This window comes from Gorilla gorilla, chromosome 13 (assembly GCF_029281585.2).
Source record: "Gorilla gorilla gorilla isolate KB3781 chromosome 13, NHGRI_mGorGor1-v2.1_pri, whole genome shotgun sequence".
NCBI classification, from domain to species: domain Eukaryota; kingdom Metazoa; phylum Chordata; class Mammalia; order Primates; family Hominidae; genus Gorilla; species Gorilla gorilla.
The window spans coordinates 23,909,308-23,922,341 of record NC_073237.2 but is presented as its reverse complement, the minus strand read 5'-3'; the positions used below and the strand labels follow the sequence as shown (position 1 = coordinate 23,922,341).

The 13,034-nt window shown below is 39.9% G+C and overlaps 1 protein-coding gene across 3 annotated transcripts in view; it reads right to left on the bottom strand.

The window, feature by feature from the left end:
• Positions 1-777: 777 nt before the first annotated feature.
• LOC101143875 (contactin-associated protein-like 3) overlaps positions 778-13,034 on the bottom strand; it is a 229,002-nt gene continuing 216,745 nt past the window's right edge. For 2 of the 3 annotated variants that reach the window (XM_063696227.1, XM_063696228.1), the window contains exons 22-24: positions 7,734-7,964; positions 7,431-7,502; positions 778-3,081 (exon numbers count right to left, since the gene is read on the bottom strand). In XM_063696227.1, the coding sequence (XP_063552297.1) occupies positions 2,960-3,081; positions 7,431-7,502; positions 7,734-7,964 (425 nt within the window). In that variant the 3' untranslated portion in view covers positions 778-2,959. Of the gene's footprint in view, positions 3,082-6,918; positions 7,087-7,430; positions 7,503-7,733; positions 7,965-13,034 lie in introns of those variants that run through there. The other variant, XM_063696229.1, reaches the window with a different exon arrangement.

Here is a 13,034-nt window from a genome sequence, read left to right as displayed (position 1 = left end):
CCTAATGTGATTTTCTCCTCTGCTAAATAATACTGGGAAGGCAGGAAGGTGGGCTTCTCTATGGATTGAAGTTAAGAGAGAGAAGTGTCAGGAGTTCAGTCCACGCATGACAACTTACTAGTACTGCCTACTTGAAGAGATTAGCTCTTACGACCTTATCTTTGTCTCATCTATAAAACTGAGGGAGCAGGTTAAAAAAATCTTATATGTTAATACATGACTTATCCTACTCCATGTCTCTATTACAATGAAAGATCATACACAGTCTGGAAGAAAATGTTAAATTTACTGTGACTTTTCCCAGTAATAGAGACAGAGTAATAGAGACACGAGGTAGAATATGTCACGTATCAGTACTAACTACTATCAAAGTATGTTAAGTTTATGCCATAATAATGACTTTTAGGAAACAATGAAGATTTACAGTGATTTCCTAAGGTGAATTTGGACAAAAATATTGAGATAATACCACTCACCAGTGTCACTATTTTACAGAGATAAGCCTTCAATGTCACATGAACCACTCTATTTTTAATATTAGAATTCTGAAGTTTTTAAGCATCAGAATCTTCAGCTTTCTCAAATGAAGAATGGTAATTATATGCTATTTTCTTTTTTAATCTGAAGACAAAAGTTGGGAAATTATTATGCTTTTACTTTTATATTACAAAAGGGTGTTACCTGCAACTAGCATCTATATATCTAAATAACGTTTAGTGACTTAATTCTCTGCAACAGTAAAAAGTACTCAATTTAGATTTTAGTAAGTTGACTGTTAGATGGTTGCTCTCTGGCAGAAGTTTAAATATATATATTCATAGATATTTTTACATCTAGCAATCAGTAAATATTTATCTTTTTCTTGCGCTTTGCATTTAATAATTTAAAAGGAAAAATTTAACAGATGATAAATATCAAACCAAAAAAGTCAACAAATCTTAATAATCTCAAAATATACAAGGGCAAAGTAATACATAAACCAATACAGAATACATTTGTCTGCACATTTTTGCATAAATTTTAAAAAGCATATAATTCTGTAATTTTAATTTTATAGAGCTTTCCCTAAAATATTTTTTATTTTATTTAAAAATGAGTTTATTTTCAAATAAGAAGATTAAGTCTAAAAATCAGTGCAAAAGATTGATGGTGATGATGTATCAATGCAATTTGATGCATCTGTTTTGCTGTCTTGCAAAAGGTGCAGTGACCAATGGGCTGTCTGTACTCTCAATACAGATGTAGTATTCTGAGAAGAGATCATTTGTTAAGAGCGGATTTAAGACAGAGAGTGTATTCATTCTTTCAAAAATAACACATATGAGAAGATGGAAATTCATTTATGTAACAGTACGCTGAATCAATATATTTTCAGCTTGCCCTGATGTGGAAGAAATATACCATCTCATTAGCCCTTGGTAGGCAGTTGGTATCTGGAATATGAAGAGTGTAGCATCATTGCTTTTATATAATTGGTTTATTGAATCCAAATGGTGGTTCCATGCATTATCAAATAACCACTGCTTCAGTATTAGTCCCTGGAACTGTCTCCGTAAAGTTAATTCCAATCCTTTGCTGTCTTAGTGTGTACGTAAACCTTAATGAGACATGTTCCAGTTAACAGCACATATTCAATTTTGGGTAATCTATGGGAATTTGGCCCCATGGTCATAAACCTGTGATCAGACTGGCAGATTTAATAAACATCATGTAAATGCTAACTTAACTTGGAGTAAACAGCCTTCAATTTACATTCCAAAAGTGATTAGATGAAAGGATAATACACAATGATATTTATGCCTAGAGCAGTTCAAAATTTAGAAAAGGAATTAGTGATCTTCAGTTAAGCTATTTTTTTAATAAATTGAAAAGATGTTCTGTACAACATAATAGAGTCATAGGAAATCAAAAGCATATCAGTAACAACTTTTAGAAAAAGAAATGAATGATAAAGAAAAACAGATATGACCTCTCAATATCTTGGGGAAGTAAGTTAGGATGATGTTTCATTCATGTATTAATGATATAAAAAAAGGATAACTCTGTGTAAGAAGTATTGTTTGTATCTGGTTGTAAATTTAGTTAAAAACATAATCACAAGTTACAAAAACTGTAATTACAAATTACAAAGAAAAACAGGCAGGCAATCTTGTATTGATATCCTCTTGCATCTTGTTACCTACCAATGTTCTGTTCCATTATAAAATTCAATACTAAAATTTCATAGCTAACATTCAATATTAATTTCAACATTAAAATGTATCAAAATCATTAAAAACAGTCAATTAGAAAAAGCAATACACCAAAAATAATGGTAGTATTTCCAGGCTTCAACTGCGTTGTATTAACCATCACACAGGAGAATAAAAGGGCTGTGAATTTTAGATAGGCCACTTGGCTCTGGATTCCAGGACTATGGAAATGCCAGTGAAGGTAGTCTAAGAAGCATTTCCTGTTTTATAAATATCAGCAGAGGACCAAAAGAAGGGATCCCAGATATGTTTTCAAGTAACAAAAACATTAAAGTGCAATTTTGTCTTTTACATCTGAACAAAAGTTCTGTCATTTTTAAAAAATAAAGTAGGGCCACAGCTTTATAGTCATTTTCTCATCTAAAACCCCACAATTATTAATACAGATCAAACTGCAGTTTTGGAAGAGAGCCTTTGGATGGGGAAACTACTGAACAGTGATGAATGGCCATACCTAATTCATTGTTTGGAAATTGATGTGGAGAACTGTGTTTCACCGAGGGAGAAAGGGACCTCCCAGAGGCTCCGAGGCTGCAGGTCTTCAGCCAGGTGACAGCACTGCACCTGCTGTGTGCACCCTGATGGCAACAGCAGGGAAGTCCACAGTCACGGTGATAGAGACAGCCACAGCTGCCAATCAGAAGACTCGCTCTTTCTGGTTTTCATGGACTGCGTTTTGCACATCGAGCTCACTGTTTAGAGCTGTCCTAGCACTCGTCTTTTTTTGAGACTTTTGACTCATTTTCTTTGAGTAACTTTCTCTGTAGATAGATGCGTATGGCTATGGCAGTGATGCAAAGCAAAATAAATATCACCACTGCTATCACACCTAGGGAAAGAAAAGAATAAAACATCATAATTTTTTTTTCTTTTTAGAGAGAGGGTCTCACTCTGTCACCCATGCTGGAGTGCAGTGGCATGATCACAGCTAACTGTAGCCTTGATCCTCCCAAGTAGCTGAGACTATAGGCCCACTCCACCGTTCAGCTTATTTTTTTTTTCTTTTTACAATTATTCTTTGTAGAGATGGGGTGTTGCTATGTTGCCCAGGCTGGTCTCGAACTCCTCGGCTAAAGTGATCCTCTCACCTTGGCCTCCCAAATTGTTGGGATTACAGGTGTGAGTTACCGTGCCTGGCCTCAATGTCAGAGTATAAATGGTGACTTTTGGTCCAATCAGAGGCTTTGCAGACATCATTGCTTTTTAAGTTTGGTTAAAATAAACCAACCACCTATTATATTATAAATTGAAAACACCAAAACTCAGAAATGCTGAGGTCAAGTAGTTTTATAACATTTAACATACTTCTGACGGACTATGACTTTTGGATATGGCTGTGTTAGGCTTTTTCCCTACAGGTATACGATGATTGGGTTTTAGATAATGCTTTCAGATTTAAAAGAATAGAGACATACATGTCTCTAAGACCGCTTACATCCTTCAGTTAACAAGTGGGAAATTTTAAATCATTTTACAAGTATAGAGTGCTTGCATCATCATAGGTCATTACATGTTATTGTTAGTACAATGAAATGGGTACATTTTAATGAAATTGTTTTCAAATACTTTTATGATAATATACTTTTTTTTTCTGAGACGGAGTCTTGCTCTGTTGCCCAGTCTGGAGTGCAGTGGCGCGATCTCCGCTCACTGCAAGCTCCGCCTCCCGGGTTCACACCATTCTCCTGCCTCAGGCTCCTGAATACCTGGGACTACAGGCGCCCGCCACCGCGCCCGGCTAACTTTTTGCATTTTTAGTAGAGACGGGGTTTCACCGTGTTAGCTAGGATGGTCTCGATTTCCTGACCTCATGATCCGTCCGCCTCGGCCTCCCAAAGTGCTGGGATTACAGGCGTGAGCCACCGTGCCTGGCCGATAATATACTTTTCAAACGCAGTAGTGTTGCATATATATAATCAATCCCTATTACCAAAAATATTGCAGGCATATTTATTCATTTTTTTTACCTGGAACGTGGATTATTTGAAAGAGCTGGGCAAAATGTTTTAAAATATTGAAACCATTAGCAGTGTCCATGATTCTCGACTCTAGCTGCACACTAAGTCAGTAAATCAGAATAAAAGAATGGAAGGCCTGGATACCAGTATCTTTATAAATTGTTTCAGGCTTTAATTCAGAGCCAGAGTGCTAAAGCATGAAGCCATGCCACAGAATGCTGTGTACTGAAGCAATCGTATTAGTGACAAATGAAAGTAAAATCTACCCTAAAAGAAATAAATGTGTATAAAGACAAGCTTCTGAAGGTAATCAGAATATGTCACCCCCAAATATGCCTTTTTGACAAATATTTTGAAGTAAAGGCAATTAAGAAGCAGCCAATGGAGGAAGAGCTCTCTAGATGCTCCCCTCTTTTCATCTAAAGACAGGATGTAAATTCTCTTTTACCGGAGACCATTCTTACCAGCTCAGGGATGTCAGCAGAAGAATGTACAAACACACGTACTCCACTAGTTTCTTCCCATATATTTATCTTCCCACGGTTTCTCGCCTTCGGACACCTAAAATTGCTTTCCATTGTCCTGTCATTTCTCCAGAAATGTATTGTTGAAGATGAGCCAGACTTCTAAGCCACTGCGCTTTGAGTTTCACTGAGGTTTCTCCCACATGCTGTGGGCTGCATGCCTTAGTAAACTTGCTTGTTTTTCTCTTGTTAATCAGAGGTCTGTCCCAACTACAAACTTAGGAATGATGAGGATAAATTATATTTCCTCCCCCACGCTTTTACTGCCTACATCGTACATTTAAAGTACTTCACACAAATATTAATTTATATCTTCAGCCAGTCCCTATTAGAAAATGCAAACTGCCTTTGGGAAAGCCCAGGGGAAGCCTTCCACAGACTCCTTTTCATCCCCTCCTTCAGCCTAAGAATTTCTCAGCAGAAGAGAACACTGCTAAGATGTTTCCCTACGTTTACTCCGTCAATCTTGCCAGTGATATTTGACCACAAGCAATATAATACAATTCCAAAGATAAGAGCTGGTTCTATGATCAACTTGCCCATTTCCTTCTCACCAAAAGCTGGGTACTAACCCTGACATTGTGTAAACGTCTGTAGGACTTCAAAACCTAGCGTGAAAATGTTCGGCATGTTGAAATTGCTTTTGCATTGCAATGAAAAAAATCTCCTAAAAAGGCATGATTGATTTAGGATTGGATTTGATTTAAAATTGAACACGAAAGTATACCTTTTAGACATGCATTAATGACCACATTCCCACTGGAAACTGTTTAAAAACAGTTTTTGTTCATCAGGTCATGTATTTTTAATTTACACCTTACTGATTTCTAAGAGAAAAAGAATTGAGATAGTGATGGAAATGTGAATATCCTCAACTGAAATTTAGTCAGAACTTTATTGTGTCGAAATTGTTTTCTGTCATTTTGGAGGAAACAAACACAACTAGTTTACTCTTGTATGTGCTATGGAGAGTCTGCAGAATAAGAATACAATTAAGATTTCAATAACTCGTCCGGGCATGGTGGCTCATGCCTGTAATCCTAGCACTTTGGGAGGCCAAGGTAGGTGGATCATGAGGTCAGGAGATCGAGACCATCCTGGGTAACACGGTGAAACCCCGTCTCTACTAAAAATATAAAAAATTAGCCGTGCGTGGTGGTGGGCACCTGTATCCCCAGCTACTTCGGCGGCTGAGGCAGGAGAATGGGAGGCGGAGCTTGCAGTGAGCCAAGATGGCGCCACTGCACTCCAGCCTCTGCGACGAGTGAGACTCTGTCTCAAACAAAGATTTCAATAATTCACTCATTAATTAACAAGGAAAGGTGAATGCTTATTTTTTGCACCAGCTCTAAATAAATTATATTTTAGAAAAAAAGTTTTCATTGCCAAAACATACTTTTAAGCTATGTTTAACTTCACTTTTCTTCAATTAAAAATAACCACAAAACATTCTTAGCCTGTTAGATTAGTTCTTTCCAAAGTATGATTAAAAGTGAAACATACAATGGCTACTGCTGCACAACATTGTAAATGTCCTTAATGACAGGGGATCATACACTTTAAAATAACAACACACTTCAAATAATGTGTGCATTTAAAACTTCTTAAATAATCAATGCCTGTAATCCCAGCACTTTGGGAGGCCGAGGCGGGTGGATCACGAGGTCGGGAGATCGAGACCATCCTGGCTAACAGGGTGAAACCCCGCCTCTACTAAAAATACAAAAAATTAGCTGGGCGCGGTGTCGGGCGCCTGTAGTTTCAGCTACTCAGGAGGCTGAGGCAGGAGAATGGCGTGAACCCGGGAGGCGGAGCTTGCCGTAAGTCGAGATTGCTTCACTGCACTCCAGCCTGGGCGACACAGCGAGACTCCGTCTCAAAAAACAAACAAACAAACAAACAAAGAAACAACTTCTTAAATAAGTGAAACACTGTCATGGGAGTATCTAAATCATACTATTTGTCATTGAAGAAAAGTACCATAAAGTGTATGCTCTGATAATTAGCTGAGGTTTCCATTGCTTTGAACATAATTACTTCAGGTCCGTCCAACAGTTGTCATTACCTTGACAAATATCCCACATGTCCTAGGGAATACAGCTATTTTCAAATTAATAACTTTTCATTATTAGCTTTGTAACTGTTCTTCAAAAAAAATTGTTTCAGCAGAATTCTTACATGCTGAGCACCCCCAGGGAAGCTGAAATCAGCAAATACTGCCTCAGAAAATCAACCAAGGCCGGGCATGGTGGCTCACGCCTGTGATCTCAACACTTTGGGAGGCTGAGGCGGGCAGATCACTTGAGGCCAGGAGTTCGAAACCAGCACGGCCAATACGGAGAAACCCTGTGTCTACCAAAAACACAACAAATTAGCCAGGCATAGTGGCACACTCTTATAACCCTAACTATTCAGGAGGCTGAGGCAGGAGAATCGCTTGAACCCGGGAGGCAGAGGTTGCAGTGAGTGGAGATCTCACCACTGCACTCCAGCCTGGGTGACAGCGTGAGGCTCTTGTCTCAAATAGAAAAAAAACAAAGAACAAAAAACAAAAAACCACCACCAACCGCAATACATAGCACCCCTCTGACCTCACCATTGAGTGTTGATTCTTACATATATTTCCCATTGTGCTAAGTAATGGTATCATTATCTAAAGCGATAATGACAAGCACCAGCATTCAGGGCCTTGTTACCTCCGATGACAGCAGAGTCTCTTCTGTCTGCATTAACCAAGGGCTGTCCCTCATCCGCTGGTCCAGAACGACCTACAACAGGGAAAGGGAGAATGATGTTTATTAGCTTGATTTAATCACGCCACAATTTACACATAGCAAACTTTTGTCAACTAAAAGAGAATTAAAATAAGAACATCACAAAAGCGTATTTTAAAAAAGGAAAAAAGGATGACAGAGACGAAGAAAAGAAGGCTTTTGAGAAATTCACAAACATTTGAGAGAAGCGCAGTTTCAGGTGCGCAGGGGTGGAGGGCCACACACCTGCGCCCCCCGCGAGTCGGGGAGCCAGTCCCCGCGCCGGGGAGCCGGACACCGCCCCCGCCGCGCAGCGGGCCGTAGGGACCACGTGGCCGCGGACGGTGACCCGGGAGGGGCCGCTGGGGCGCAGCGCCGCCTTCAGGGGAGCAGCGCGGCCGAAGCGCACCGCCGAGAGGCAGCCAGTGAAGCCACTAGTCGCCGCCCGCCTTGTGTCCGGGTCCGCGCCGGCAGCCTCTGAGGACAGAAGGGGAACACACAGTTAGGGCGCAGCGGTGGAGATGGGGGCGCAGGGACACCCCGCATCTGCAAGACAGCGACCCTCGAAAGTCCCTCCGAATCCCTCGTTCCTTCACTCCAGGAGAGGTCACCCTGAATCTTTACCTGTCTGGCAACTATTTCCATTGTCAGGGTTATGAAAGGCAGGTTTTTAACAGATTTGTTCAAGTGCAGATGGCTGGCTCTCTGCAAGTAACAGAGCTTCATAGGAAAGCAGTTACATGGCATAAATTTAAGAAATCCTCTGCCATTTAATTTTTAAAATATAGCATTAAATTAAAATTTTAATGGCGCTTACAGCCAATAATCCGGAGGATTACAGAAAAGCTACTCTTGGAGATGAGGGCAGAGCTCTGGAAATCCTTCATACTATAGTTGCTATTTTGTATGATGACTTTCATATTATCTTAATAAACTGTATCTTTTGTCATCAGATAATATCCCTCTTTATCTCATTTAAGATTCGATTATATTCCAATCTTAAATTCAATCTTATCTGAAAGTAGTGCTGCATTTCTTAAATTTATCAGCTGTTGCCTGCTAGTTCTTGGCATGCCCCTTCATTTTCAATATTGTAAGAGCATTTAACTGTTATTTTTAAACCTAGTTTGACAGAATTTAGTCAATTTGTCTTTAGAGTAATAACCACTATATCTGATTTTATTCTTTTTTATCTTACACTATTTCACATTATTTCATCTCTTTTTCCTTTTATTTTGCTGGTTTAATCAGTTTCCTTATTTCCTGCTTTCCCTTTTGTGAGTTTGAGAGCTCACCTTCCCTAGCCCTCACAATCAAAATCATTCCTTCACACCGTTATATGAAAACAAGATCCTTTTTCCAACTTTCCCCCATTCCCAACAGTGAGATGAGCGATTGCATGGTTCTTTCTCCCCACCCTCCCTCCCACACCACCGCGGGGTTCCCCACAACAGTTCTTCCCTAAATGAGAGGCTTGGGAAATTTTTCTTTTTCTTCTCTCACTTTTCCCTTTTTACTCTTCTTTGGTTTTACTCTAGTACATTTAGATCCTGACCAGAATGACAATTTCTCTTACATTTCTATTTTCCTATGATGTTTCCAGTCCAAGGATCTTTACTAATTTATTTTTTCCAAGAAAGAACTTTGACAGGATGTTGCCATGACCAGATGTTGGTCAGGCTACTCTAAGCTCTCTGCTCAACCAGCCTGACCTTTGGTCTTTCATCGTCCAGCTTAGCAAGAATCCTGCCAATTTGGTTTTAACCCAAATCTCCCACCCTCAATATCTGATCACTCTCAATATCTAATCACCTTTCTCATCCCTCTCACCACCCCGCAGGTGATGTCTGACAACACTGGCCTGGCATCACCAGGAAACCTGGTGAGTCAGTTTAGCAAGAATTACTCCCCCATTTTGTAGTTTTCCACTCAGACACCCCACCCAGCCACTCTGCTCCTTGGCTATGAATCCACACTTCTCCTTGTTGTATTTGAAGTTGAGCTCAGTCTCTTTCCCCAACTGCAAAGCCCCATTCCAGTAATTCCTATACCTATTGCCATAGTCCTGAATAAAGTCTGCCACACGATCTTAACAAGAGTATTTTTATCTTTTGACATGATACAAGACGGTTTTACATTAAATAATTGTAGTTTAGAGAAGAATCGCATAATTTTAGGGCAGACCTTTTTTTTTTTTTTTTTTTTTTTTTTTGAGATGGAGTCTCACTCTGTCCCCAGGCTGGAGTGCAGTGGCGCGATCTCGGCTCACTGCAACCTCCACCTCCCGGGTACAAGCGATTCTCCTGCCTCAGCCTCCCAAGTAGTTGGGACTACAGGCATGCACCACCACACCCAGCTAATTTTTTTTGTGTATTTTTAGTAGAGACGGGATTTCACCATGTTGGCCAGGACGGTCTCAATCTCTTGACCTTGTGATCTGCCCACCTCGGACTCCCAAAGTGTCAGGATTACAGGCATGAGCCACTGCACCCGGCCAGACTTCTCTTTAAAACCCTGAATAAAAACCTTGAGCAATTGTTTAATTTGGAGCTGATGAAACAGAGTAGAACTTTCTTACATCTTTAATAAATGAGTTAATTAGAAAATGATCACCAAATATACTTTGTTTAAGCTGGAAAATCTGAAAGAAAGGAGTTCCTTTGCCCACTCTGAAGCGTACTTGGCAATCACACCACAATCCAGGAAGAAACTCGTGATTCTGTACTCCCGGGTTTTAGCCAGCACTACTATTTATTGTTTATCAGTTAACCAATATTCAGTAGAACTCAACTCTTAACTGTGGTGACATGTAGATACAGTTTTCTGTCTATTACCTTGACATGGCAACATGGTTAAAACCCTTCACTTTTGCTTCTCTTAGCTGAATAGCTCTAATCAAAAATGTATGGTGACCTGTCTGCCTCCCTTTCTGGGCTTTCTCAACTTCGGGGTCCTGTACCCAGCCCCCTTCCAATTCTCTATTCTGTTCCATCAAAGCCTGCTCCTGAGTAAATTCATGTTTGCACAAATTCCTGGTCATGGCTTTTGATAACACTTTCAGGGGCATGTGTATTTTGGCAGAAGAGTCAAAAGAATGGATCTCTAATACAGAATTTGAAATATTGGCACTTGACGTTGTGGGAAAAGAAATATTTGAGATAGGGTTGTCTTCCCAGCCCACTGAAATCATGCCAAATAGATGTCTATCCTTACAAAAGGGTGCCACTTGGTTGAACTAAAGGAAAAAACGACTAGATAAGTGGACAGTCTTCTACACTGTGCAATATGGTAGACACTAGCCACATGTGACCACTGAGATTCAAATCAGGCCAGGCACGGTGGCTCATGCCTGTAATCCCAGCACTTTGGGAGGCCGAGGCGGGCGGATCATGAGGTCAGGAGATCAAGACCATCCTGGCTAACACGGTGAAACCCCGTCTCTACTAAAAATACAAAAAAAAAAAAAAAAAAAAAAAAAAATTAGCCGGGCATGGTATTGGGTGCCTGTAGTCTCAGCTACTTGGGAGGCTGAGGCAGGAGAATGGCATGAACCCGGGAGGCAGAGCTTGCAGTGAGCCGAGTTCACGCCACTGTACTCCAGCCTGGATGACAGAGTGAGACTCGATCTCAAAAAAAAAAAAAAAGAAACTCAAATCAATTAAAATTAAATAAAATGTAAAATTTAGTCCCTCAGTTACACTAGCCACATTTCTAGTGCTTAAAAACTCATTTATCTCAAGTGTGTCTGGGGACTACCACATAGGACAGCACAGACTTTACACGTTTTCATCATCACAGAAAGTTCTATTGGACAGCATTAGTTTTGTTGACTTATACTTTCAAAGACCTCAAGACATCTGTGATGCCCACTGAATCCTGGTTAATGGACCAAGTTAGAACAATCTTAGAATTTTCTATCGGAGAGAATCTTGAAGATAACTTAGTGCAGCCTCCTCATTTTACCAATAAAGGACTAATTGATATAATCATTGCTCTTTCTTGGAAAAAAACCCCACAAAATCTCCTATCTTCTTGACTTTTTATAGGGTTTTTGGGTGTTTTTATTCTGTAATGTTGAAAGAGGCAATCCACCATTGGCTCTGAGTGTCTCCTCATGCTTTTCTGGGTGTGCCAAGAAGTGCAAGATGCTGACAGCACTTTACTCAGGCCACTTCTCAAGGCTATAATTGAAGCAAGCAACATTGAGGGATAAGGTCATGACCCCCTCCAGGACAAAGAATAGACTTGCTTAGTGCTTGTTACAAAATCGGTGGATTCCCCAAACTCAGTGTTCCTCTGCTGCAGTGGAAACCTGGCCACAGGTACAGCCTTCATCTGCACCCATCACTGCCCCATAAGGCTTCAGGGCCAAGGGAAAACAATGCAAATGAACTGCTGCTCACGAGGCTTGCCGTGCCATGAGTAATAGGGTCCTTTGTCTCTGTACCAGGACAGCATCCACAAAACAGTTAAAAGCTGTTAACTTCCTAGCTCGTAAATCAGGTAAAATCAAATCCCAGACCTAACATAAAACATTTCTTCTAAAGGAGACAAACACCATAGCATAGAAGTAATATAAAATACATAGGTTGATGAATTTTAAATTTTAAAACTGTATGTCTTATGTGACATCTCCTTACAAAACTCAAAAGGCAATTTCCAGAAATATTTAATTACCAAAACTATTTGTCATTCTTACATACCTAGAGCTCTATTTGAAATATAGTCCTTCAGTGGGTTTTCTTTTCTTCAGCCTAGAATGTATACCTCCTAAGGTATATAAGCTCAGCTGTATTCATATGCAACTGTTTACAGGCTAAATTTTTTTACTTTTTGGGAGCAGACAAAAAGGCATCTTCCATTTTTGCACTCTGTTTTTTTGATATATATATGTAATTTTTAAGATAGTGTTTAAGGGGCCGGGCGTGGTGGCTCACACCTGTAATCCCAGCACTTTGGGAGACTGAGGCTGGTGGATCACGAGGTCAGGAATTCGAGACCAGCCTGACCAACATGATGAAACCCCATCTCTACTAAAAATACCAAAATTAGCCAGGCATGGTGGTACACGCCTGTAGTCCCAGCTACTCAGGAGGCTGAGGCAGGAGAATCGTGTGAACCTGGGAGGCGGAGGTTGCAGTGAGCCGAGATTGCGCCACTGCACTCCAGCCTGGGCGACAGAGTGATACTCATCTCAAAAGTGTTTAAATACACGTGCACATGTACACACACAAAGCAGAACAGAAAGAATACCAATAATACCAAAGTATCTAAAAACAAATCTTAATTTATGATGGATCATCTTTACTGAATTATAAAGTATTTTAGGTGTTTGCATTCTTTAAACCTACCTCTTGGATACAATTCAAAGCTATATAGAAAATTCAAAATCTAAAAAGCTTATATTTAAATAGGTTTACTCTGAATTGATCTTGTGATAATCAATCTGAATGGTCACTAAGACTACTCAGAAATGGCAAAATCATATTGAGGTGCTCAGAAACAGCATCTTAATTATGATGGATTTTGGGCCATTTTTTCCTAAGG